General features: G+C 47.5%; 1 protein-coding gene across 3 annotated transcripts; it reads left to right on the forward strand.

Moving 5' to 3' along the window:
• Positions 1–1,037: 1,037 nt before the first annotated feature.
• On the forward strand, positions 1,038–27,446 carry LOC117001319 (hydrocephalus-inducing protein homolog). Of its 3 annotated transcripts, XM_033069562.1 has the most exons (13): positions 1,038–2,943; positions 7,630–7,752; positions 9,919–10,053; positions 14,766–14,890; positions 16,170–16,374; positions 18,921–19,110; positions 20,194–20,293; positions 21,142–21,260; positions 22,447–22,670; positions 24,607–24,674; positions 26,440–26,469; positions 26,722–26,926; positions 27,386–27,446. In XM_033069562.1, the coding sequence occupies exons 3-11, from the start codon at positions 9,980–9,982 to the stop codon at positions 26,457–26,459; spliced, it is 1,125 nt and encodes a 374-aa protein (XP_032925453.1). In that variant the 5' UTR covers positions 1,038–2,943; positions 7,630–7,752; positions 9,919–9,979; the 3' UTR covers positions 26,460–26,469; positions 26,722–26,926; positions 27,386–27,446. The 3 variants fall into 3 exon arrangements, with proteins under 3 accessions (XP_032925453.1, XP_032925455.1, XP_032925454.1); XM_033069563.1 differs by lacking the exons at positions 1,038–2,943; positions 7,630–7,752; positions 26,440–26,469; positions 26,722–26,926; positions 27,386–27,446 and adding an exon at positions 11,451–11,649 and having other exon boundaries at positions 9,968–10,053; positions 14,786–14,890; positions 24,607–24,868; XM_033069564.1 differs by lacking the exons at positions 1,038–2,943; positions 7,630–7,752; positions 26,440–26,469; positions 26,722–26,926; positions 27,386–27,446 and having other exon boundaries at positions 9,967–10,053; positions 14,786–14,890; positions 24,607–24,868.

Consider the following 27,446-nt stretch of genomic DNA (forward strand, 5'->3'; position numbering starts at 1 on the left):
TAATTTCACGAATACAAGCCGCACCATTTTGACTAAAATTTTGCTCCCACACCAGAAATGCAGCTAACACTCAGGAGCAGCTAATACGTGAATAATTTTCTGACATTTACAACCCCAGAAGTGCCAGCCAGGGTGCTGAGCCGAGCACCTGCCAGTAAAAGCCGGCATTTCACGGTTGTTACAAATTGTTGCTCTGTTGCGCCGCGGGTGGAGCCTGGCTCCCTGCAGGCAGCACGCGGGGCAGGGAGAGAGGCGGGAGAGCTCTCTCCTTCCCTCCTCTGCCACAGCCCGGGGGAGAGACGGGGGGGGCCCGTACTGCCATCCCCACGGCTCGGGGAGGAGGCAGCGGCTCCATGCTGCCATCCCCGCGGCCCATGGGATAAGCGGGGGGCTCCTGTCCCCGCCCGCCGCCGCTGCCGCCGCGGGAGCGGAGGGGGCTCTGTCCCTCCCTGCCACCACGGGGCAGCGCCGGGCCAGGGCGAGTGAGCCCAGAGGCAGCAGCCGGCCCCGAGCAGCCCCGCCGAGCGGCAGCGCCGAGCTGGGCCACCTGGCACCGTCGGCAGCCCTGAGCGGGCCAAGCCTGCACAGCCCGAGCCGAGCCAGTAAACGCCCTGCCCTGCCGTGATTCTGTTACTATTTGGCAACTTTGTTGCACATGGGTCTTCACTGCGAATGACAGAGCGGCTTATACTCAGGTGCGGCTTATTTATGGACAAAGAACGAAATGTTTGCCTACACCCAGACATGTGGCTTATCTTCGTGAAATTACTGTACTCAGTAATTATAATGTTACAATTCAGTTCGAAACCATTAACATTTTAAAAGCAAAATACCATTTAACTTAAAACCATTTCTAATAAGAACATACATCTTTCTTTTATTCCTTACTCTTCTTTGTTTTATTTAACCAATAAACCTTTTAACTTAGGACTATTTCAATTAAGAACACAAAAGTTTCAAATTCTACTTTCTCCCCCTTTCTTTGTTTTTGAAATTACAACAGAGGAAAACATGCATTTTGAATTACCTTAGTTTGGTGAAAATTATAATTGTTGATATTTTACAATCCTATTTTAGTGTTTAATATTGTTCAAGAATTTTCCTTTTAAATGATAACTCAGGAGAATCTTCTCCGGATAAGATTCATGTTTATCTCAAAGGAAAAGGTTTTAGCTTTTGCAAGGCTAAATCAACTAGATCAAATTATTTGTTTTCAATTTTAACTCAGAAATATCTGAATTTTATAATTTTCTCCCTTTGTCAGTCAAATTCCAATCTGGCCACAATTGAAAGAGACTGAGAAGGTTTTGACAGTAAACATTCTTTTGCTTAGCTAATATTCCAACCTGGCCAGGGCTGAAATATTAGACTAGGCAAAATATTTTTTCTATTATATTTTAAAACCAAACCTTTACTAAATTTTGAAAAGCGGTAAGAGGTAAGTATTTTAGAAAACCATGCAATTTTAATTTGGCAATGAAATACTCCCCACTAAACTAATTCACATAATTTTGATTCATGAAACTTAAAATGTTAAAGGAAGTAACATCCTAAAGTTTTTCTGGATGGCTAATAATATATAATGCTAGTGCAATGTATACAAACAACATTAACAAACATTGTAGTGTAAATTCAACATACACTTAAAAAATAATAGACTGTATTTGCAGCATTGATAACACACCTTTTCAGCAAATGTAAAAGAACGGGTGAACAAGGCAAATATTAACTTAGTAAAGTTTGCAAAATATACAGGCTTTGACAAATTTAGATTATAGATGGGCAAAGCAGCTGCCAAACCCTCCTGAGGGTAAACATCGCTTGGATTAATGCCTTTAAGTTTTCCAGTTTTTATTTTCACTGTCTCAAGACATGAGGCAAGTAACATCCTGCTACATATATTGAGAAGATAGTTTATTCTCTGTTGCTGTGTTCTAGCTTTTCTATGTGTCTGGTGGTACCTTCTTAGGTTGACTTGCTTGCTATTGTTTCTATGAAGCTTTATTTTGAGAATTCTTTTCCTGCTGCTTTTCACTTGGTGGGTATCTTTTAGGGGTTTTTTCTACATTTTAATTTGTGTTGGTGTTTGAGTCCCACCCCCTCGAGATAGTGGTTTTTCGTGTGATTGGGGCTGTTTGGAAATGATACTAGGTTGCAAACATTTCCTTTTTATATCTTTGTGTTTCTCCCCTCCATAGCTTAATGAAAGGTTAGTGTTTAAATGTTTATTTCCCGGGGAGAAATTTCCCTGTCCCCATGGACGCTGGGTGTTAATTAAACCAGGCATTTTTTCTCCCTCTTCCCTTAAAAACTTCCAGTTTTCAGTTGGAGATGTAGGTGAATTTCAAAGTGTGGTCACTACCTTGGCTTCGGAGATCACAGCAGGATCAGATGGAGCTGGAGCGGTTTCCGGCTCTTTGGTAACATTAAAGTGTTTTGTATTATTTTCCTGGATGCCCTGAGTGTTTTCTTGTGCTGTGGTTACAGCAGTATCGGAGCTGATCTTTGAGGCAGGACTTGAATTCGGAGCCCCCGATGCTCCCCCTTTCTGGTTCTCCTCCTGTCGCTCCTCGTGTGACGTCATCACGGCGCGCCCTCTCCTGGCAGCCGGCCGGGGTTTCCAAGGGCGGAGCCGCGCTCTCCTTGTTGGCCGACGACACGGCCTGCAGAGGCTGTGCTGGGGCCGGGACCGTGACCGGGACTGCTCCCCTCTGAGGCTGGGCCGTGACCGGGAGCACCACCCAGCTGGGGTGGGTCGGAGCAAGGGCTAGCTCCCACCAGAGCCGGCCCGGGGGCGGAGCCACGCTCCACCAGGAAGTTTTTGTTTCTTTTTTCCCTCCGGCTGCCATGCGGTCGCTGCCATGTTGGGTTTTTTTCTCTCCCTCCTCTACAGCCGTTTTGGATAAATTAAGAGTTTCTGAGCCGGCTACTAAAGTTTTTCCGGTCAGTATAGTCTCTCCGCATAAAGTAGGTACATTTTCTTCCATGCTGCTACTAGACAAATCGGCTTTTATCTTTTAGCAACTTCAAGATAACTTTCCATGGTTTTAAAGCGTTAATTGCGTTTTTATCATCTTTTAAAGCAGCATTTAACATTTGTTCTCCAATATTAATCCAATTATTTATATTAAATGCAGTTTCATTAGTTAGTTCTATTCCTTTGTTATTTAGCAATAGTATTAAATCAAAATGCTGTTGCTCCGAATAATTAATTTCCCATTCTTCTAGAAATATCTTCCATACCTGAATAATCGGGCTGGGACATGTAGAAAATGCTCCTCCCATCCTTTAGGTGTTTTCCTTGTGTGATATATGTTATAATTCGTGTTTATATAAAAGGATTGTATGAAATAAAATAAAGTAAAAAGAACATTATAAACACCAAGCATCCCGGACCATAGACAACGACCGTAATTAGCATATCAACAGACCTAGCCCGTTGATCTCCACAACGGACGGGAGGAGATCATCATCATCATCATCATCATCATCATCATCATCATCATCGGAGGGGAAGAGATCATCGATAAAATACCTGCCAAAGTACCAATGATCTCCTATGGCTCCCATAAGGGAGAAGACAGCACTTCATTACACATCAATATGGAGCAGACACAGCCTTCATCAGCATGCAGGAAGGACTTTTGTCCAGGGCAGCACCAGAAAAGGATTTAATTTAAATATAAGAATTTGCTGCAGAAACAAAGGAAACTCTCGCCTCAGGCCAGGAAAAACTGTATAAAACTGGACTCTCCGAGATGGCAGGGTGTGAACACAGGGGGGGATCTGATGCGGTAGAGGTCAGATCAGCGTGTGTGTCCACCCAGTGCCGACCCCGGGCTTGGCGCTGTCGTGTTTTCGCTTGTGGCTTCCCAGGACCATATTTTCGGTCACAAAAATAAAAATTGCTGTTTTGCTATTTAATTCGACTTGATTTCGTTATTATCTATAACACTTGGCTCCGGCCAAAATTTCCTTCAAGTCTCTGGACCTCTTTTCTATGGTCTCTGGATTTCCCTGGCTCTCTCTTCCAGCTTCCCTCGTCTCCAGGACGACCTGGATTTTTGCCAGTTTTTTTCTTCTGCCTCTTAGGGCAAACTCCCTGGCTCCAGGGCCAGCTATTTTCCCCTGCTTCTTATTTTCGGCAGATTCCCTAGCTCAAAGGCTAGCACCCCGCTTTTTGCAGGACTGGCTTTTGTCGAAATCACGTTGGCTCGTCACCAGTTGTTGGTGTTACAGATAATAACCAAATCAAATCGAATTAAATAGCAAAACAGCAGTTTTTATTTTTGCGACCGAAAATACGGTCCTGGGAAGCCACAAGCGAAAACACGACAGCGCCGAGCCCGGGGTCGGCACTGGGTGGACACACACGCTGATCTGACCTCTATCGCATCAGATCCCCCCCTGTGTTCACACCCTGCTATTTCGGAGAGTCCAACTTTATACAGTTTTTCCTAGCCTGAGGCGAGAGTTTCCTTTGTTTCTGCAGCAAATTCTTATATTTAAATTAAATCCTTTTCTGGTGCTGCCCTGGACAAAAGTCCTTCCTACATGCTGATGAAGGCTGTGTCTGCTCCATATTGATGTGTAATGAAGTGCTGTCTTCTCCCTTATGGGAGCCATATGAGATCATTGGTACTTTGGCAGGTATTTTATCGATGATCTCTTCCCCTCTGTTGTGGAGATCGCCAGGCTAGGTCTGTTGATATGCTAATTACGGTCGTTGTCTATGGCCCCGGGTGCTTGGTGTTTAAGAGGTTCTTTTTATTTTATTTTATTTCATACAATCCTTTTATATAAACACGAATTATAACATATATCACATTGGTTTGGTTCCTCTCACGGGGCACCATTTGTTGCTTTGTGACTGAGCCCCCCGAGAGAGCCGACATGCACACCACGAGCCTTTCGAACAAAGCAAGCATTTATTCTTCTTCCCTGTTCCTTTTATCACCTCCTAAATGTATCTCCTTAAGTTCCTGTGATTGGCCCAAAGTCTGGCTGTCCAGCCCCCTTTTGACCAATTCTGGCTTCTTGCAGCCAGGCAGGGACAATCGGACCAACGCCCTGACTTTTCTGAACTTTTCTCCTGGTGGGCTGTGACCCACCAGTGTCCTTTTCCAGAGTTTATACTGTGACAAAAATCCACCGAAACCTTCCCAAAATCCACCCGGGACACCCCAAAACCCCGAATTCAACCCCAAATTCCACCCCTAAATGCCCCCAGATTCTACCAGGACACCCCAAAATCCACTCGGGACACCCCAAACCCTGTATTTAGCCCCAGATTTTTACCCAAAACCCACAAAATTCACTCAGGACACCCCAAAATTCCCTCGGGACACCCCCATTTCACCAAAATGCCCAAATTTAGCCCCAAAACCGCCACAAATTCCCCTCGTGTCCCTCCTCTCCCTGCCCTGCCTGTTGTCCAGCAGCACTGTCAAGTTGCAGACCCCCTCCCCACCTCTCTGTGCCGTGCTCCTGTCGGTGGGGGCTGTCCTGCTGCAGTAGGGAACACCGTTTGTTGCTTCAGGGACAGTCCAGCACCTTGCCTGGCTGTGCCACCGGAGCCAAGTTAAGCCAGGTTCAGCCAATGTAGAGCTGAAGCCATGAGCACGTGCTGCTTTCCCTTTCCCTTTGTCACAGTAATTCCTTCTGTCAGGCTGGACACTCACCTGTGCTGCTCTGACCAACCTGCCCTCGGGCATGTGAGACGGGGGAAGCTCCAACTCTGCCCAAAGCCTTGAGAGACATGGCTGGTCCCAGCTAGAAGAGGTTCCAAGCCAGCTGCTGTCTCTCATCTCCTGTGTGGGGCACAGATCCAGCCCTGCAGACAGCAGTGGAGTCAGGGCCGTAAAGGTCCCCTGGGTGGCTGGAGCTCACTTGACTGAAGATGCCCCAGTGCTGAGGCTCTGTCAAGGAGATCCCTTTGGTTTCTGCTGTGGAGGGGTCTGTGAGCCAAGGAGGAGAACACAAATGCTAATTAACAGAGAGAACTAAAACTTGGACACATTCCTGCCCACCTCACTCTTGGTACAACTTTGCTTTCTTGTGTCTCTTGGACTCACCCAGCAGTGCTCTCTCCTCGCTGTGAGTTTTGAGTGTTGTGCAGGGATGGATTTAGGGGAGTTCTGAGAGCTCCTTCCCACTCTCTGAAAAGGCCACTGCCACCTGTACAAGAGAGTCACCCTGGGCAGAGAGGAATAGATGTGCTTTATCTGGAGCAGTGCCTACTTAGAGGTGTGTTTAAAGTGCTTTTCTTGCAGGACTGGCTCAGTATAAAGTACTGTCCAAATAGGTAGATGTCTGAGGTGGGCTGTTGAGCAGGAAATTGTCAGTAAGAGACATGTAACACACTGGTTAAGGATTGCCCTGGAGAGGGGCCTTAGGAACACCTCAGAGAGGGGCACAGCTAAGGGACAAGTGTGCTGCAGCCACTCCCTTCAGCAGACTGTGTCTCCTGTGAAATCACACAGGGGACCTGCTTGTGTCTGGAGTGACAGCAGTGTGGCTGGAGAAGACAGACAAAGCAGGGGAGAGTTTTCTCCAATGTTCCAGAAGCATTTGCTGTTGTTGTGTCATTCCACATGTGCCTCCACAATGGTATTAAATAAAATAGCAACAATAGATTATAAGAGAGCACCCACTTAAAGCTCATGGAAAAAGGAGTACCAACTCTGCTTTTACCCAAGTTGCTGACAAAAGAAATGAACCTTATTTCTCAATCAGCATTCACTTCATTTGTCTTTTTCCCAACTTCTGTGTTACTTTATTTTTGCCTTTGCCTCTGTTAGAAATGCAGTAACATTTAAATATAAAGGGGACAAAATCATAGAAGCAAAAGAAAACTGTTTATTAGTAACGACTCAACTGAGCCGGGTGTGTCTCCCTCCTCCCCTTTGCCATTGGATGGCTACTGGGGAACTCACATTCTCTCGGGCCTGCCAGCTTTTTCTGTCCCCTCCCCTCTCATCCTACTTCCTTTTGGTCAGGTCTTCAAGCCTGTCCCTCTCCCAGCTCACAGCAACACCCAACAAACCAACCTGGACAAATCCAAACAATCCAAACAACAACACAGAGAACCAAAAACTTTCATTCTTTCACTTAACAACCTTTTAGCTTCAGCAAAATTTCGCCTCATCTCTCACATCTCCTCTGGTACTGTTCTCTTCTTACAAATGTCTAGATCAAAAATGGTATTTGCAGTTGTGTGGGCCTAGGTTTTCCTATGTCAGAGTACAAGACATCGCAAAATCGTTTCCCATGGAGTCTGATGTAAATTGTGGGTTTTACTTGCTCCATGAATGCTCAGTCAGTGCCCTAGAACTATGTGACCACATGGGCACAGAGCTGTGCTTAAGGTAAGCGCTGCCTGGCATGCTGGAGAAGGAAACCTGGAGAAATACAAGCCAAAAGAGCAGTTTGGCTTGAGCTTTCTCTGTGTGGCCCAGCAGGTCTTGATCAGCTCAGAGTGGAGGTGGGTGAGCTGCTGTTTCTCCAGTGTGGCCTGGGCAGATATGCTCACCCAGAGTTTGTACTTCACTGGGGATTGGTGTAAGATTCTCCTTCATGAACCTTCCTCCCAGCAGCTGAACCTCTCCCTGCTCTCTTTTGCCTCTCCAGTTGTCATCAGCTCCCCTGAAAAAGAGCTGCTTGTTCCAGGTTTCCCCATCAGAGATAGTATTTCAGAACTTCGTCGCTCATGAAGTCTCTGAAATGGTACTGTTTCTCATAAATAAGGACAAGGTAAGTGCTGGGATGTGGAGTTTTAACACTGTGCTGAAAGAGGAGAGTGGTATAATTCCCATAGCGTGCAGCAAAGCCAAGTTATCTGCTGCAGCACATCCAGAAGAAAATGTCTCGGCACCTTTGTTCTGCAAGATGGTGGAAGTCTTCCTGTGCTGGGAATTTTGGCATGGGCCCAGGAACAAAGACAAAAGGAAAGTGAAAGGTCCAGGTTTAAATATGGGGAACAGGGGGCAGAGCAGAGCATCAGGGCCAACGGGCTGAGTGCTCAGGGGTGGTACAAAGGCAGGGCAAAGGGTGACAACCAGTAGGGTAGAGGGGATGGGACACTGTAGCAAAATGGGCCCAATGGGTAAGCAGAGAAGGGAGAACATTCTAGGGAACATACATATAAGGGGAAAAGGGATGGAGAGGCCAATGGGCCAGCCAGGGAAGTACAACTGGGGTACATTAACATAAAACTGCAAAGGACTGGGGGAAGAAGCTGTTCTTCTCTAGGCTCTCAATGTCCCTCTCACAACTGAGGGCCTTTCTCTCCAGAACATGGAAATTACTGCCTCTCAGGCAGGCTCCAGGGCCTCCAGAATTGATGACATCTATCCTAAAGGAGTGTCCTTCTCTTGAAAGCTCTGGATTGATAGGAATGTTGAGGGTTGTACAGCTCTTACCTGTCCTCATACCTTGCCTTGAGTGTATACCACATCCTGTGTCTCCTTGGCTAGTCTTAGTTCCTGGTAGGAATCTCTGCCTCTCTCAGCCTGTCTGGCTCCCTTTGTGCAGGTCACAGTCAAAGCTAAAGGGGCTCCACTTTATGCTGGAATCACTCATAATTAATGGCATTGGTACTGCAGGAAATGTGTTCTGAAACAGTTCTGGAATCAGATTGATGTAGCAGAAGCAGCAGGAGGCCTTTAGGTGCCACTTCAGGCTCTTGCTAAGCTTCATCCAACTCTGCTCAGGTTTTCCAAAAGCAGCATGGTGCTCTCCTTTCCCTTTGGAGAACCACAGCACATCCACGTGCTCCTAGAGGTTTTCACCTTCACTTGAAGAAATTGTGATTGTTTTGCAGTTTCCCAAGATAGTTGAGAGGGAATGAGTTGAAAAACGTCAACAGTTATGTTCCAATGTAAAAAGAAAAACTAACAATCGGAGACCATTTGAATTTCAGTAATGGAAACATTTTCTCAAACGAGGCTTGTGCCAAGAGTGGGCTGGTGGGAAGAGACAGGAGAGAGTCAAATTCATCCAGTTTAGACTTTTTGAGAGCATTTTGGTGCTCAGAGCGTGACAGCTGTGTGCTAGAAAATGTATGTTTGCTGTGTCTGTGTATCCCAAAGGGTAGAACCTGTCCTGCTGGCTGCAGGCAGGAATACCCAGCAGCCCAGCTAGGCTGCATAGGCAGCAAGAACCCATGGAGAGCCAAGACTGGATTTTAATACTGGAACCACACTGTGAGTGAGTGTTTCTCCAGGCAGAAAATGCCTTTGAAGCTAACAGTCAATAGGCATAGCCTGTCTGTGTTTTTGTCACCTTTGGCAAGCTGATTGCTCTCATCATTTTGTGATTCTTCCTTTCTGCTTTACTGCCCATTTAAATTTTCTTTGCCATCTCCTTGTTTTCAGGATCATCTTGCTGTGTTCCTTCTGCTTTTCACATTTGCCTTTATTCCCAGTAAGGCCACAGTGTTTGGTCTCCTATCTTGCTGGTCTGCCTGCATGACTGTATCCCAAGAACTGCCTTACCCAGACCTGATCTGCTAGAAGGGAATTTCTTCCTTCCCCCAGGATAATGTGCTGTTTTGCTTTCAGGTAGCACATTCCTCCTTTGGAACACAACTGTTTGACTGTCTACAAGCAGAAGCCAGCAGGCTTTTTGGCCTTGTTGAGTATGCAGATGACTTGGTTCTGGTGCTCTGTCTCCATCCTGCTGGTGCTGACCTGCTCAGCCCTTCCTTCCTACCAGGCACTGCCCTACTGCCCCTGGCCAAAATGCTGGACCCAGACAGAAGGGATTCAAGTTCACCCTTGTGAACTATGTGCCTGTACCTCCACAGCTGCAAGTGCTTTGGAAAAGGGGTCAAGGAAGGATGTCACCAGGGCACGGACAGGTCTTCTCTCATCCTGTTTCCACAAGAGGCAAAATCTTCGTTTTATCTCTTTCCTGCAGTTTAATCGGCTGGTGAAGATTTCCATGGAGAGATCACCTTATTTCGAGCTGGCGTGCCCCAATGAAGCATACCACATCATACCACCAGGCACATCTTCCCCTGTGCGCATCCGCTTCACCCCTAACAAGAACCAGGTGAGACTGGAGGAGCCAAAACAGAATTATCTCCAAAGCCAATGTTTTCCTTGCACTCTGGGTATGGCCCATCCCATGCTGTGAGCTTAGCTCCAGGCTGTGGGCAGGCAGCCTGCAGCCAGTCACACCTTGGCTTGTGCTGTCAGGCACTGCACCCAGGCCTGACAGGCTCTGCCTCCCCTCCTTGCACATTGCTGAGCATTTCCAAGTGAAGATGCACAGGGAACAGTATGAAAATGACAGAGGTGTGTTGATAGATGTTCAGCCATCTCTAGGTACAGTGAAAGGGGTTTAATTATTATGGAAAATAGTAGAGGAACAAAGAGGTCAGAGAACTTTCCTCCTTCCTGACTGGCACCAGCTTCCCTGCCTCGCCCTGGGCTGGAGCAAAGAAGGTGCTTTTTCCCCACCCTCTGTTCTCCAGCCTTGCAGTTGTGCTGTCCCAGAGCACAAGCAACCATGATACAGCTGCAAGGCCAGGGCAGAGGATGTGCTGTGCCCGTGAACCCAGCCTGGCACAGGCACACTGAGCTCTAGGGGCCCTTAGTCAACAGGAGGTTGGTGAGCTTCAGGAACTTGGACACCTGCCTGAAAGAGCTCGTGTAGTGCAGGTACAACCTGCAGGCAGACCTGTGACCCCAGAGCCTGTGACAGTGACACTGCTGTGGCTCTGTCTTCATGCCTATCACTGTGGTTGCTGTTAACTGGAACCCATTCCGTGCCAAACGTGCTTTTGTGTGGAGGTTTGAATACCAGTGCTGAGGCCCTGGCAAGTCTGATCTCAGTGCTGTGATCTGGAGGCTTGTTCATGCAGAAGGATTTAGGACATGGCATGGAAGGGAGGAGGGAAACAAAGATAGGCTCTTTGGTATCTCTTAGCACTGTTCTTCTCCTGCCTTGGTTGGAGAGGCAAAGTTAGAGGGGAGTTCTGAGCCAAGTGATGTTTCTACACCAGGCCAGAGGTGCAGGAGCTCTTTGGGTACAGCTGTTTTCTCATCTTCCTTTTGCTGCTTAGAGTCAGTTTAACACTTTGTCTTATTCTCAAACAGCTGGAATATAGAAACCTAAAGAGGAATGTCCTGTGTTCCCTAGCTTCATGTTCCTTAGAAGGGACTTAGGAATTATTTAACATCATTAAAATATAGAGTAAAAATTATGGTGGCCTAGGGCAGTTCTCTGTATGACCCAAGTGACACAAGAGCTTAATGCCACTGATGTAGGTTTTGTAAAGTACATTGGTGCCTTTAAAATGTGACATATTAGTAGAATTTAGTGTTCATTTTGGGGTGGAATAGGTAAATTGATGCCCTTGAAGGAAATTATAGGAAAATGTTTTTTTTTTCTGCCATGGGGATGCACTGAATGCCCTGTGCTGAGCTAGTTTCTTTTCCTGTAAGATTATACCCACGAGCTCATCTGCATCACTGGAATAGAAAGGATAGTTGTGCCAATTCGGGCCATTGGTACCCAAGCTACGCTGGACTTCCCTGACCAGCTGGACTTCTCGCAGTGCCCAGTCAAGTACAGCACCCAGAAGACTCTGCTGCTTTACAATGATGGTAACCTGGAAGCTCATTACCAGCTGAACACCCACAGGTGAGGCAGCTCATCTGTCCTTGTGCAAAACACCTTTGGGTGATAACGGAGCTGGTAAAGAGCAACAAAAAATCCAGAGCGTGGGAGCTGCTGCCCTGCAGCCCTGGCTGGGAATGGGCAGGACATGTGGGGTTTGCTGTTGCTTCTCATGTTTTATGCAGGATGCAGCCTTTGAGCTTTCTCTGTCCCACATTTCCTGGAGGCTGCTGGAACATGTACCCTCCTGGGCACAAGCAGCTTCTGAAATGGTTCCTCACCACTGTCAGCCAAATAGACCCATTCTCTGGGAGGCCACAGGCACGTGGCTTTCCTGTGGTCCCTGCATCAGATGCCCAACATGAGCTGTGTTGTGGGCAGCCACTGCAGTTCCTCTTACTTAAGGATGATCTGATTTCCCTTGCCAGCCTCTTCTGTTCTATGACGAACCTTTGAAAGGCACTTCAAAATTTCAAACAGACGATTGAAGTCTCTGAACAAGGTCATGTACCCTTTCATTGAGATATCTTTTTAAATACTCTGAAGTTCCTGTGTTTCTGCTGTTTTTTCATTTTGGTTTGTGTTCAATGTTTGGCAAAAGATCCTGAATTCTTCACTGGGAACTTTCATAAAGGTTGAGCTCCTGTTATTCCTATCAATATACTACATGCCCATAGGTATATGCACAGGTGTATAGGAAATATGAGACATTTAGTGAATATGTGACAAGCAATTGGGCTGATTTAGAAGATAAAAGTACAGAATAACTTTTGCTGGAGGGGACCTCTGGAAATCATCTGAGCAGACACACTGCTCAAAGCAAGACCATTGTCTGGGGATTGCAAGGTGCCATGGGGAGATCTGGACCTGTCTTTAGATGCCATACAAGAAAACAAGCACACAAATGGACCTAGTTAAAAAGCAGAAGAAAACAACCTATTGGAACCCCCTCCATACCTTTTCTTCCTGTCGGGTGCAGTAGTGATTCATTGAAAGGGTAGACCTAACAGGATGAGAACTACCTTAAGGAACAGCTCATAATTAACAGATAAAAGCCCAAAATTTAGCCTGCCAGCCCCATCTCTTGGTAGTAGTTTTCATCCGGTTATTACAGTGTCAGGGATGTCTGCTTCATAGCTCTTCTCTCTGTGGGCTCAGGGAACAGCTCAGTGATGTTAGCTGAAACTCAGAGGAGTTAGGTTTAACTGCAGAGCTTGTGTCCTTGGTCTTGGGGAGCCAGATCTATGTGAGAGATGACTGCTACAGCAGTAACAGAGGAGTCTGGTGGGTACAGCCCAGGATGTGACGTAGGAGATGCAGGGGCTGATTTGCACTCAGTTTTTCAGTCCTGACAATTGAGTCCTGAACTTGGCTGGATTCCTTCTCTTCTCCTGATAATTTGAAAATAAGAAGATATGTTCTTTCTCAGGCAACCCCTGAATTTCCCCCCAGGATTGTTATTCCCATCCTGCCATCTGAGGGCAGGAGTATGTAACATGGGGCAGGAGTGGGAATGGAATGGAATGGAATGGAATGGAATGGAATGGAATGGAATGGAATGGAATGGAATGGAATGGAATGGAATGGAATGGAGGGCGGTAGTTTGGCCAGGGATTCTCTTAACTGGCAGCTTCTCTGTTCTGGTGAAATTTCTGGTAAAAAAATAAGAAAAAAATCCTTGCCCGCTCCAAGCCCCAGCAGAGACCTGTAGCAGTCCTGGCGTATCCCCAGGGCAGGTGTGGGAGCACACACAGTAATCCAGCTCTGGGGTTGGTGGGGCCTTGTCTTTCCTCCCCTCTCTCCAAAGTCTCTCGTCCAGCACATAAACATTGGTGGCCTAAGGCTTCTCCATCAGCCAGTAGTGATGTTCTCACTGGTGGTAATGGGAACAGGTCAGGACCATAACTGCAGCAATAGGTCCTTAATGACCAGAACCTGAAGCAAGTTCATCAGCTGTCACTGCTGGCATGAATAAAGTTCAGCTTGCCAGATGTTCTCTTTATTTTTGCGTGTGATGCATTCATCACCAAACTCCACAGAACACACTCGTAAGTGACAGATTGACCACCAGCAAATCACCAAGACCAGGAACTTTTGTTTCCTCAGTGGGGCTGTAAAAGAGCACAAAGCCCAGCAGCTGCTGGGCAGAAGCACATTTCATCTGAGCTGTCCCTGAGCATCAAAGAACGGAGTCTTGTGTTTGTCAGACAAGAGCTGTTTACCTGGTGACCAATCCTAATTGCTCCTGTTAAATCCAAAGTGCACACAACAATTTGCATAATTATTTCCAACACATTGCACAGAGTTTGTCTGGTGGGACAAGCAAACAGTCACCAGCCTGGATGAGAACCCAGAGTCCCAGACTGCATTGCTGGTAAATACACAGTGTTCTGCTTCTTTGATGTGCTCCTGCTAATGATGCTTCATTTCGCTGGGATCTGTCCTTCAGACTGTAAATGACATCCTCCTTTTGGGTCTTGTTTCCATGTCACTGTATTGCTCTAATCTGCATTTGCACTCTTTCAGAGTTTTGATTGCTCCTTTTCTTAGAGCAACTGTCATTTACATGCTGATCAAATGTGCCCTTTTTAGGCTAAATCAAGATGTCTTCAAGGTAAAATAAAGCAAAGAATCACACTACAAATTCAACAGTAACTATTCCTTGGTCTTCAAGGAAAAGTTCCTTCTCCCTGTCTGATTCCTAACCTGTAATCTCACAGGACAGGTAGTGCCCTAATATTTGCATCTCTTGAGATGAAGTTTAGAGACAGCAGGAAAAGAGAAATTCCTGAGGCAGTCAGTGTCAAGCTGTGCATGCAGATAGCTCTTAACCCTCTCTGTGCTTTTCACAAACCATTCTCTGATGGGATTCCTGGCAGTTGGACCCTTGAGTCTCATTGCAAAGGGCTGGATGCAGAGTATGGGGAAGATGAGGTCATTTTATCCCCCAGGATCTTCTGAGGGCTGAATCTCCTCAGAAGTGGGTCAGTAGCTGTTTCTGATCCTGTCTGTTCTGTCTTCTGTTGACTGTGATCTGTTTGCTCCTTGCTTGCCGAAGCGAGCTGAAGGGACCTGCACTGCAGAAGGAGTATCATCCCCAGATGTGCCTCTGAGTCCTGATCCCTGTCTTTGTGTTGCAGTCCTTTCTCTGTGGATCCAGACACAGGAACTCTGGGTGCTGGTGACACCATGCAGGTGACAGTGGAATTTCACCCGCAGAAGGTTGGTGACCATTCCGACATCCTGGAAGTGTACCGCGTCATAGGTGAGTGCTGGGCACTGCACGGGGCACAGGACAGTTCTCCACCATCACTCCCTGTTGTCCCATCCCCCTCAATTCCCTCTAGATGTACATCCCCTGTTCCAGCTTTATCCCAAAGAATACTGAGAACTCATTGGTGCTTAGGGGGTTGATAAAGTGGATCCCCTCTAAAAGGGCTAAGATTTTTGGAATCTTGTTTTGCCGGGAGTTGCTGAGTGGAGGAAGGAGGAACCTTGATTCTCCGCTACCATGTGGCCATGCCTGGGTGAAGTTTTATTTTATTGCTGGGCAGTGCTATATGTGAGGTGTGAGGTCTCCAGCAGATTCTCTCCAATGCAATGTATTTCTTGCACACCTCTGTCCTGTATGCTGCCTCTCCATTGGCTTGTCACAGACCCTTTTTCTGTGTTGCCCTCTACACATATATATATAGTTTCTGTCTAAACATTTCCAGGCCCTCGAGTTCCTGTTTGGTGACAAATTTTTTCCACATCCCCATTTCCCAGGCCGTTCATGCTGTTGCAAACCTCATTTCTATCTCCTATTTGATTTCTAGACTGAGGAATTCTATTCAATCTTCATATAGAAGCTGCTCTGTACTTATTAATCTTTCCTTTTGTCCCTTGTTTATTTAATTTGAAATGCTCAAGCTTGGTTTTTGAGAGCAGAACAATATAAAATATTTCAAGGCTGATGTGTCTGTGGGTTTGGAGAGGGAGATGATGATGATTTTCATGGTGTTCATTTTTTAGAGGTTTGTCATATTGCAGAGCCAGCTGGTTGTGTTTCCTTGCCTATGTCCCCTCCTGCTGTGAGCTGTCCCTTCACTTGTTCCTCTAGGCTTTCCCCTTCTGCCCACATGTCCCCAGGCATATTTGCTTGTCAGCAACAAGGGCTCCAAGGGATCAGGAGAGACAGGAGTCTCATGGGATGCCCAGAGCAGACCCACCCTGGGCGAGCCAGGACTGGAAAGGGCTCCTCAGCGTCATCTGAAGGACTTTGATGCAGAAATTCCAGAGATCTGAGCACATCTGACCAATCTCCCTGTACATACTGTCACCTTGGGGCCAAATCTCTACAAACACACTCAGAAATAAGGTGTCTAAGGAAGTGCCCATGCTGTACACGCAGAACTGTCACGATGTGATAAATGTACTGATCCATAGAACTGCTCATTCAGCTAAAAGCTATGACACTTTCTTCTGTAATCTGTGGTTTACTCTGTTCCTTGTGCTTCCATCAGCAACTAAGCTGAGCAAAGACTCCTGTTTGCTTTTTCCAGGTGAAAAATGCATACACACAAAAGTTCAAGGAGAAGCTGTAGATGTTGACATTGCGTTGAGCACAAATTCCCTGAAGTTTGGGAAGACTTTCATCACCACATCAAACTACAAAATCATGTTAATTGAAAACAGGAGTAACATCACAGCCCACTTCCAGTGGAAGGCTTTTCTTACTGAGGAAGAAGAGAATAAAGAGAGGAGGAGGTTGGTTTGAAAGATGCATTTCAGTGTGATACATGGCCCAAGACTAAAACTAATGTATGGCCTCAGGGGGGTGTTGGTACTTTTGAATGGTTTAGGCCAAGTAAACCATCCCTGGCACTAGGGTGTGTGTTCTAGGCTTCAGGAGCTCAGCACTTAGCATTGCAGTTCTATTTACATTCCAACCAAGGATGGCATTTTAAGAAAGGTTGATTGCAGATTGCAATAACTGGATTTCCTCAAGTTCTAATTGGGCTTTTGCCTCTCTAATCTTCTTCCTACCTGACCTGGCAACATCCTTAAACATTTCCTGAGTTGCCAGACCCCCTTTCCAAAGGTGATACACCACTTTTTTTTTTTTTTCCCCCTTAGTTCCTTCAGAAGCTTCTTGCCCATCCAGGCTGGTTGTCTTCCCTGTCAGCTCATCTTTCAGCACACAGGGACAGTCTGTTCCTGTGCCTTCAAGACTTCTTTCTTGAAGTATGTCCATCTTTCCTGGACCCCTTTGTTCTTAAGGGCTGTTTCCCAAGATACTCATCAAATCAGTCTCTTGAACAGGCCCAGGTCTGCCCTCCAGAAGTCCAGAGACGAAGTTTTGTTGATGCCCCTCCTTCTTTCACTGAATATTGAGAATTCTATTATTTCACAGTCACTGTACCCCAGACAGTGGTGAACAGATGAAGTTAATTAGTTATTAAGGAATCTCCCGGTGATATCCAGTACTTGGATCCCAGGGAGGCAGCAGAATTCCCTGTGGAATGGATCTGGTTGATACACAGGGCCCTCAGTTCCCCTTAGAGGGGAGTCACCTACTACCACTACTGTTCTTTTCTTAATACTTGAGGCTGTGATCAGCTGTGATCTATCTGACAGATGAAGTGCAACTGGGAGACTCTCCAGACAGAATTTTTTCTTTAGTGTCATCTGCCTGACCCTCTGGATCCACGGGGTGTCTCTTGCACTATCCTCTGATATTAACACCAGGCTCAGACCCTCCCTGCAGCCAGGGGCCTGGACAGCTGCGTCCTTCCTGGAGGGTTCTGTTTGAGTTAGTACACTCTTGCTGGCAGCAGCAGCAAAGGCTTTTGATCATTTCTAAACCATTGCTGGGAAAAACAAAAAAAAAACAAACAAACAAAAAAAAAAAAAAAAAAAAAACCAGAAGAAAAAAAAAAAAAGGCAATTACCTCCTTACCAGCCAAAAGACACAGCGCACTACACAAGGAGGGTAGGTGGCTGCACCCTTTCTGCTCAGCCTGCTTGCATGAACTGCTGTGCAAAAACTGGAAAAACACCACGCAAACTGCCGTGCCAAAACTGCTGTGCCCAAATTGCCATGGCAAGCCCCTGTTTCCTTTGGGCCAGGTCGGTCCACTCCCCAGAGCCATTTTAAATCACCTGCAAAGGACCAGATCCACCCTCACTGGCTTGAATGGCTGGCAAGAGGGTCCTTTAGTGCCCTGGGCTTTTTGGTTTTCCAGTGTTATCTATCTACTTACAAAGTGTCTGACTTCCATACAAACTCTCTGTGTTAAAAGAAAATCCCATTACCTTTCCTGGGCTGCTTATTTCCATTTTTTCCCACTTGGCTGCCTCATCCTGGACCCCAGGTGATCCACTTTTACCTCTGAGACAATTAGGTTTCCAAACTTCAAATCAGTTTTGGTTTTGTGGGGCTTTTTCCAATTACCTCTGTTTTCATGCCAATTTGTGTCCTAGACTGTCACCAGGACATTTTGTTCTTCCTTACTTCCAGTCTTAGGGATGGTTTTAGCTCCAAGGCCACTGCACTCCTGTCACAGAAGCTTTTGAGATCTCAGAGCAGAGAGGATTTTTTCATGAGAGGAGATAGTGGAGGATCCTTTCCCTCTTAGGACATTCTGCCTCCATGCACTGGGATGGGACCCAAAAAACTCTGGATCATGAAAAGGTCTCTTCAGGAGTTTGCTGTCTCCCTCCTGCACAACAAAGACCCTCCCCATCTCAGAGCCTCTGTTTTCCTGCCCATAAAACCTTGAATGTCACTGAAGGGATGTGGTGCCTGAATTAATCCATTTCCTTTGGAAGTGCTCTGGGATGCTCTGGTGAAAGGCAGAGTAAGGAACAGGGGAGGTCCAAAATGGAAGAAACAAAGAGTGATGCTGGTAACACATAGCTGCAACCCAGCTTTGTCTCCCCTTCCCAGGGAATTCCTGCAGTGGGTGCTCCGTGATCTTTATCTGCCTCCCCTGAGCAGCTCAGTGGTAGGAAAAGCCAGCTGAGGTGGCTGGTGGATTCTCCCTCGGTTTTGGCAGAGGCTTTGAGCCAGGAGGTTCTCTTGAGGAGTGCTGGCTTTCCAAAACTCTCCTGAGCTTGCAAGTGTGGAGTAAAACTACCTGCTGTGCCAGTGAACAAGATCCATTTAGGGCCCCCATGGCTTGGGGTCAGCGCTTTCTGGGGAGCTGTTGCTGCTTCTCCCCCAGAGCTTTGCTGTCCTGCACTTACACGTCTCTCTGCAAATATGTGGCTTATTAAAAATCTGCTGGCTTTGTCTCTCCCTGTGGCTGCAGGCAGTGCTATTTGCTGCGGCCACACAATGAGGTGTGGCTGGAAAACTTCATTGAGGAGGAAAATATAGAGAAGAAGGACTACGGTGAAGATAACACTGCCGTCCTGAGCCACATGGTCCAGGAGGAGACAGCAAAGGTGCAAGAAGACCCCATGCTGTTCTCCGATGATGTTTTTTCTATTGAGCCAATGGTAAGTGATAGCTGAGAGCCTCATTTTCCTCCTCTTCCTCCTCCTCCTCTTCCTTCTCCCACTCAGCATCCCCCCAGATGCAGTCACTTGGAAGATCCTCAGCTGGCTCCATGTGCTGAGAGGGAAGACATCAAGTTTCTGGTTCGGCTGCAGAGCTCGCTGCTAAAAGCATTTCTGCCCTGCAGGCTCAAGGCAGGACTGGGAGCCTGACAAAGCTGAGCTCTGCTGCCAGGGCTCGAGCTCAAGGGCACTCCATGTGTGTCCTTGCAGTGCCCACAGGGATCAGTTATTGGAGGTAGGGGCTCCCCTGGCACGTGGTGTGTAGGGTTCAGCAGAGGGTGTTGGAGCACTGCCAGTTCACATATTGACCTGAAGTATGCAATGGTTCCTTGGGAAAAGGAGGCCAAATTCAGCCCAAGGTTAATCATAGAAATGCCAATCCCTTCCTGTAACCATGACTTGCACTATTTCTGAGTCTCCCTTCCAGTGTCATCTGTGAGCCTGGACACAAGGGTGGAAGGTTTAGATGAGCCTTTTATATTCTCCTGCACACAGGGACAGAAAACCTTTTCCTTTGCTGTTACACAAGCAAACCCCCACATCCCCCCATCACCCATCACCCAGATTCTGAGTATTGGCATTGCGAGAGATGATGAACGCCTGGTGTCTGCACCGTGCAAAATCCCTTCTCATCTTGGAGTAAATCCTAGAATAATCCCAACCTCTGCTTTCTTTCAAAACAAGTTAAACTAATATTTTTATTTCCAAGGAAGGGGATCATGTTCTCTTGTTGGGAAGAGCCACCAGTGCACAGTGGCAGTTCCACATCACTGTAGCTGACAGCAGCATGATGTGACCAAAAGCTTGTGTCAGAGCAGTAGGAATGTTGTGGAGAGTGGGAGCTGATCAGCTGAGCATTAAGAGCTTCCAGCAGTGTGTTGAGCTGGGTTTGGAGTGTTGCCTTGGGCTCTTTGTGTTGTTCACTCATTATTGACGCTCTGAATAAAGTCTTACAGGACTGTCATTGAAAACAAGAAGTTTGAAGTTTGAAGAGAAATGTTTTGCTGTCTGTTTCTGTTTTAGGAGGGAGAGATCGGGCCGAATTGTTCGGCTGAAGTCAAGGTGACCTTTAAACCCCTAGAAGCACTAGAGTATCGAAGTGTGGCTTACTGCAACATCTCAGGTGAGTTAGAAATGTGCTCCCTGACCCTGGATCACATCCCACTGTCCAGACACCACCAGACCAGAGGTGGCTGAGACCTGGCTGAGCCATAGGTGTTTGTAGAAGGACCACCCTTAGCCAGCAGCTCCTTCTCTCCCTATGTGGGAATTGTCACCTTGCAGTTCTGTCTGTGGAAATAGAACACAGTGCTGAGTGTCAGAAGTTGAGGACATTGGCAACAAAGTTGTGTGCTGCTGGGCCAGGTAGTTTGGCAATTGCCAAACTCTTTATGAGCTTTGTGCTTTCACTGAATGGATTTCAAAGCTCCTCTAAGTGCATAGGAAGGGAAACACAGAATCATAGTATGTTCAGGATGGAATGGACCTTGAAGATTGTCTGGTGCCAAGGCTCCTGCTATGGGCAGAGACACCTCCCACTAGACCAGGTACCTCCAAGACCCATCCATGCTGAACTTTGAACACTTCGGGGCTGGAATCTCCACAACTCCCCTGGGGAACCTGTTCCAGTGTCTCACCTCCCTCACAGTAAAAAATTTCTTCCTAATGTCTAACTTAAATTTCCTTCCTTTCAATTTATACCCATTACTTCTGTCACTACAAGACATCAGAGATGTTTTAAACTCAGCAAACTGGTGGCTAAAATTGGAAAGCAACCCAAGGAATGGGTTAGAAATTGGAAGTCAGCCCCAAGGGATATCTCCTGAGGGAAGAGAAGGGTCCATATCTTCTCCTGCAGCATCAGGAGCTGGTTGCATCCAGCTCAGAGTCAGGGCCTAGCATGGAGACATCCTGGAAAATACAGTATAACAGAGGGAATTATTGTACTGAAATGGACGTCTCTCCCCCCAGGCCGTGAGAGCAGGCTGCCCCTGCACCTCACAGCACAAGGTCAAGGACCTTTGGTTGAACTCAGCTATAATACACTGGACCTTGGGGACATTTTAGTCGACACCTGCCACATCTCTGAGGTGAGCAGCAGGGCTTGGGACGGATCCTGATGGCTCCTGAGGCAGCCTGGTGGATCTGTGGAATTCCTGCCAACCTGGGCAGTTGTGAACAGGGAGTATTTGATGGACTGATCAAATCTGGGGGGGCAGTGAAGAAGGTGTGTCTGTTGTTCATGAAGCCCCAATCCCTGCTTTTGGGCAGCCTTCCTTGGGGATCAGCCGGGAGGCTTCCTGCAAAACAATCCCCTGGCATATGAAAACAACACTGGGTCAAAAAGCTGCATGTTCAGAGGCTTTTGTGGCAAGTCCAGACACAAGGCACCTTTGTGCTGAGCTGTTCAGAAGCAGCTGGAACAAACTGGCTACGTTTGAGCTTCAGTCCATTGCAAACAATTTTCAGTCAGGTGTCTCCTGCTTATTCCTGGAAGCCACAGGAAAGCTATCCAGCTTCCTGGCTCAGCACTGGCCCTTACAAAGGGCTTGGGAGTTCTTCCCCTTGCTGACCAGTCCCTCACTATATTTCAGCCTTGGTGCATCTCTGGCTCTGGAAAAAGAGTGTTCCTGGGAATAAAGCAAAGGATTTTTCTATTTGCGTCCCCTGCATTAGTATCAAGTTTGGAAGGAAAAACAACCAAAAAAAAAAAAAATCAAAAACGAGAGAGCAACTGAAAGAGGTAGAAAGGGAGGCACTACATCATGCCAGACACTTTCAAGAGTTTGGCTGTGGAAGAGAAAGACGTGCTGAGTTTTCCTACCAAAAGATGGTGCTGTCTATACATTTTGATGCTGATGCTTCATTATCAATGTATTGTTTTCATGATATGGGAGAAGGTGAATGAGTAGATGGTACTGTTGGAGCTGTGCTAACTGGGGCAGCAGCAGCTCTGTGGTGATTCACTACACAGCTGCGATCGCCCCATGTTGCTCTCAGGGCCAGGTCTGAATGAGCTCGGTGGTGCTGACCAGAGGTGGACTGCTCTGTGTCCGTGGGAAAACCCCAGGGTGGCTCTGCTTATGTGGAGCTACCACTGCTTTGTATGAAAACCCAAAGGCAGAACTTGTCCTGTTCTATTTTTTGACTTCTGGCATTCAGCAGCACAAAGCATCTTCTGCCTTTTCTGGGTGTTAATTGCATCATTAGACAATAATTCACACAAAGAGAAGAAGATTCCACATGTATTTCCATTTTGCTTTCTTGCTGCTGCAGGTGAAACTGATTAACCGAGGAGCTATTGATGCTCCCTTCCGCTATATCCCTTCAACCAAAAACTTGGGCTACTGCTTCAAGTTTGTACCTGAGGAGGGCATCATTGCACCAGGTCGGATCCAGACCATCCAGATCTCATTCAATGCTACCACAGTGGGGACGTTTGAGGAAGAATTCCAGTTCATTGTGGCTGGATCTCCTACTCCTGCTATCCTGACAATCAAGTAAGGACTCTAGGAGCTTGCTGGGCACATCTGTACCTGTCTCTGGGACATGCCCCCCACCCCACCTCATTCTGTGGTGGAGCAGAGAAAACAGGTGTTGCCTGAGGTCCTAATCTTGGCTCTGGTTGTGGCATCCCTTTAGTGTGGGGGTGCCTGCTGCTCTGTGTGGGTACCCGGGAGCTGGAGTGACTACTCCCTGCAGGGATGTCTCCTGCTTAGGCTGTGGCCCGCAGTGGGATGGATCAGCTTTGGGCAGTAGCTGCTCTGGGATGTCCCACCTGAACAGCCAGCAAGGCCCCCAGGGCTTTGGAGATGGGCCAGCCTGGGTGATTTGGCAGCAGCAGCAGCAGCAGTGGTTTTCAAAACTTCCCTTAATAATCCATCACCAATGGGCAGCAGCAGCCTCACCTCACCTCTCATGGCCATGCTGTGGGGGACAAGCTGTGCTCCCAGCTCCTGAGCAGGGAGTGCTCTGGTACCTCCTTTCCACAGCCAGGAAAGGGCTGATGTGGGAGACAGGCAACTGTGTAGCAGGAACTGTCCCAAGGACATGGGCATCATCCTGTGGGCTCGTGCCAGTGCAAGAGGTAATCCTGGCCCAGCAAAAGGGAGAAGGGGAGATAAAAGGGGAGCAGAGCTCAGTCCTCAGGACCACAGCAGCATGAGGGCTTGTCCCTGCCAGTCTGAGCCATGTGCTAGTAGGATAATGTAGTGTAAGCAGGAAAGCTGATGGTGGCTGCTCTGGAGCTTTGAAGCTAGGCTGTTGCTGTTGGGAGGCCCTGGATCAAGACAGTAAAGAAACGAAAACAATCTGCACTGGATTATATCAATAAGATAAGAGAGATGGATAAAAAAAACCAAGAAGAAAGTTATTACTTAGCAAGAGAAAAGTGGCAAATAGATCTGCCCATAGTAGAAAAGCAATTATGCCAGCTTTGTTTTTGTAAGAAAAGTGCTGCTTTTTTATTTTGGAAATCAAGATGGAACCTTCCACCATCAAATAATTGATTCTCCTCTGTCCCTCCCCCAAAGGTTATGGGATGTTATTGCATAAGCAGCTTTCTCCTTGAGCAAGGGCAGGTGTCTCTTGTTGAGATGTGTAGAGCAGAGCCAGTGGCAGTCCTGTGAACACAACAGAAGACACAGTTCACTGGTCCTGATTTTTAAATAAAAGGCAGAGTGGGCATTGACTGGCATCAGCCATGAAATAAACTGTTGAGTGTTATTCAGCTTCAAGTGCTGATTTCAGTGGATGTTGGTGACTTTTGGAGTCTGTCTGCTGAGTTCATGGACAGATGAGGTGGTGTGGTAGATTCAGGACATCCCTGTTTGGTTGTTTAAGTTATTGCTCTTGGCTGTGCTAGCTGGTGCACTGGTGAAAAGCTGATCCTTTCCTCTAAGATTCACTGTTGCTGCTCTTTTCAGAGAAAGTTTGGGGCTCCCCTGGCTTCATGTCTCAAAACTCTGTCAGTAATGATTGTGTGGGTCAAAATCTCCTGAGAAAGCTCCTCTATGGGAACACCAGTTGCAGCTAAGAAGTAGCAAAGCAGGGAACCTGTGGCTGGAAACGCTGGTTGCAGAAGTTTGTGGGGACACCTTTATGTCTGTCACATTACAGATGGGGAAACTGAGGCACGGAGCCATGTCTGGGTGTGTGTTCAGGGTCCTTCATGCGACCATCAGCTACTCAGGGGCTTTTCCCACCTGACCTGTGCCCAAAGCCCCATCAGTGGCTGTTGGCTGCTGGCCACTGGGCTTTGGCTGCTGGCCACTGGGCTTTGGCTGCCTCCTGTCCACATGGACACTGTGCTGGTGGTGTGTTGATCTGAAACCCACAATGCCCCTGACCAGGTTTTATGCCCTCAAGCCATGACAGCTGGATGCTTTGCAGTTCCCTTTAACCAAGCCATTTCCTCCTCTGTCCTCTTCATTGCAGGGGGTTTGTCACTAGACCGAATTTATACTTCAACGTCGATGAACTTGACTTCGGTGACGTTTCCTTTGGTGAGTGCTCCCTGGGCTTGGACACAGCATGAGGGATCTGAGCGTTCCAAAATGGACCATGTGAGCATGAAAGCATCTGTCACTCATGTTCTGCCACAGCAGCCTCTTCAGGGTGTGACTCCAGGGCTGCTCGTGCCTCAAGTAGTATTTTGCCATTGTGAGATCAAATAGTACCAAGGAATAGACAGGCAGTATTTTCTGGTGTCTCTGTCCTGGTTTAAAAGACAGATGTCTGCCAAGAAAGGCGGGAATCTTCCTGGAATGGAAAGATGACCCCCTCCCTCCAAATTATTGTACCTTTGCAATTACTGGGCTTCCAGGCAAAAATATGGGAAAAGACTAACAGTTCTTTACTAGAATATATCAGGACAGCACAGACAAGGCAATAACAGAAGTTTCCAGCCCACCAAGTACTGTTTTTCCCTTTTGGTGTAGTTACGATCACAGGCAGCAGGAGCTGTGGGCTCTGGCAGGGCAGTGGTCCCCTCCCAGCTGGCACTGGCAGGGAAGGCAGGAAGGAAGGAAGGCAGGAAGGAGGGAAGGAGGAAAGGAAGGAAATTGCTCCTTCTGCAAACTCACGGGCAACAGGAGATCTCGGCAGTGCCAAATGGCAACAGGCAGAAGCGGGGAAGGCAGGCAGGTTCAATCACGGTGCTGAGCTGCAGCCTAGTGAGGTGCCGGGGCCAAGCAAACAAACCTCCCTCAGCACCATGGGGCTGAGCTTCCCTATCCCTGAGCAGAAGGAAGGAGAAGTCTGCTCCCTGCAAAACCTCAGGTCCAACTTCACAACCGCCCATGGCATCATGCCACAACTCCCATAAAACCCTGAACAGAAAAGCCAACCCCCAACAGCCAAAACCCCCCAAAACTCTATCGCCCTTCCCAGACTAAGGGGAAAATTCACTACGAAGCCTAAACCCATAACAGTGAAGTCCATGAACTTTTTAAGAAAACCAATTGCCTTTCCTGAGTTGCTTCTTACCCACCCTCCATCACCACTGAGGCTCTTGTTAAGTTGCCTTTTGAATAAATGAAATAAGAAAGGCAACAGGTAGAAATACTGTTCTGTAACAGGAGATTCATCCTGCTTAATCCGATTTCATTCCTAAGGTCTCTTCAGCTGAAGGCAGCTATTTTATCTTTGCTTCTTTTTAACTGCTGATTGTTGTCTGCATATGGTTATTTGAGGTTTTAACATCCGTGTTTGTCCATTTTATGCCTCGCTTGCCTCCCTGCTGCAGTCACTGCTGGAACTGGCAGTGATCACTGTTGATGGTCACTGGGAAGCTCTGGCCTGTGCCTGCAGTTGGTTTTCCTTCCATCTGTGTTCAAATGACTCTTGGTGAGCAGGCCCAGGGAGAAGTCTCCTCCACACAGAGCTGGCCAGCCAAACCAGATGTCCACTGCAGAGCAGGTTGTGGCTGGTGTCTGGGCTCTGCAGGACATCCCCACCATGCATGGCTTTTCAGTATGAAAAGCAAATCTCAGAGCTAAAGCCGGGTAAACCCTTGGAGGCAGCAATCCCAGTGAGCAGTATGGGTGCGATGTCCAGGTTTCTGGGTGAGGTGGGACATGGTTACTAATTGCTAATCTCAAAGCAAGGCTCGGGTTTGCCTCCAGTTGAGTGGGCTCTGAGCTGTCACCTGCTCAGTCTGTTTGGCCCAAAGCAAGAGATGCCTTAAGGATCCTGCAGAGAGAAACTGCTTTAGAGCTGTTTGCATCATGTTCTAGTTCCTAATTCCATCCTCACTTTCTTTTGCTGTAGCTTCTCTCAATGACGACTGAGGAGGAGAAGGTGAGAAGGCAGGTCTGGTCCCCACAGACACGCTGCCCAAGCTTCACAGCACTCCAGCATTCCCAGGCTTGTGCCAGGGAGATGGAGGCAATTCCCAGGGCAAAGCCAACTCTGCTGATGTGCTGTGGGAGGACTTAAATAGTTTATGTTGTTGGGAGGAAGGGAGGAGACACAAAATGGGTTTGTTGAGTGTGTGTGATGAGAAGTGAGAAAAGGAATCTTGCGTATGGTTTCTCTTCCCTACGTGCACAGATCCTGCGGATGGCAGTGGGGTCTGAGTACCAAAAGAACTTTTTGATGCCTCCACGTGCCGTGGGTGGGACACTGCCCCCAGAGGTGCTGGATGACTATGAAGCACAGAAGAGGCTGAAAGCTCAACAGGCAGAGCTCAGGGCCATGGCAGAGACCAAGGCCACAGCTGAGGCTGAGGCTGAGGCCATGGACAAGGCAGCACCAGGTCAGAAAAACAGCGAGGGTTTGGCGGTGTCTGTCTTGATTGTGGTCACAGCAGGGAGTCCAGCCCACACACCTGAAATCTCTGCCACCTTGTTTTCCAGGGAAAGCCCATGCTCTCAGCAGCTGTCTGCTCCCCAGCTTGGTGGAGGAACTTTTGGGTGAAGGGCTGTGGCATCCTCTACCAACCCTAAGTGTAGCCAAAGCAAGCTCCTATCTGCCTGCCACAGACTGGGGAAATAACTGGGATATTCCCTTGTGTCCCCTAGCCACTAAGACTAGGATTGTTTGAGTTCTTCAGACAGTAGGACCAGGTCTACTATTTGCACCTTCCTAGCAACAAAAGAACAAGCTCATGTTGCTTTCACCAAGTCTCCTTTCCTGGGATCTGAGGAGATGGGGAGGATGATGAGGATCAAAAGTAGGCAGGAGGCTGACTTTTTCCCCTGGTTTTGCACTGCAGTTTATCACGGGGCTGTCACACCCTCTCCTGAGCCCATGGTGGAAGTGACTGGGAATCCTGT

The sequence above is a fragment of the Catharus ustulatus genome, chromosome 11 (assembly GCF_009819885.2).
Source record: "Catharus ustulatus isolate bCatUst1 chromosome 11, bCatUst1.pri.v2, whole genome shotgun sequence".
NCBI lineage: Eukaryota > Metazoa > Chordata > Aves > Passeriformes > Turdidae > Catharus > Catharus ustulatus.

Bases quoted from the DNA above. Each gene is read 5' to 3' on its own strand.
- LOC117001319 (XM_033069562.1), top strand. From the start codon at position 9,980: ATGAAGCATACCACATCATACCACCAGGCACATCTTCCCCTGTGCGCA. The intron at 10,054-14,765 runs GTGAGACTGGAG...TTTGTGTTGCAG, and splicing joins TCACCCCTAACAAGAACCAG to TCCTTTCTCTGTGGATCCAG. The intron at 16,375-18,920 runs GTTGGTTTGAAA...CTGTGGCTGCAG, and splicing joins GAGAATAAAGAGAGGAGGAG to GCAGTGCTATTTGCTGCGGC.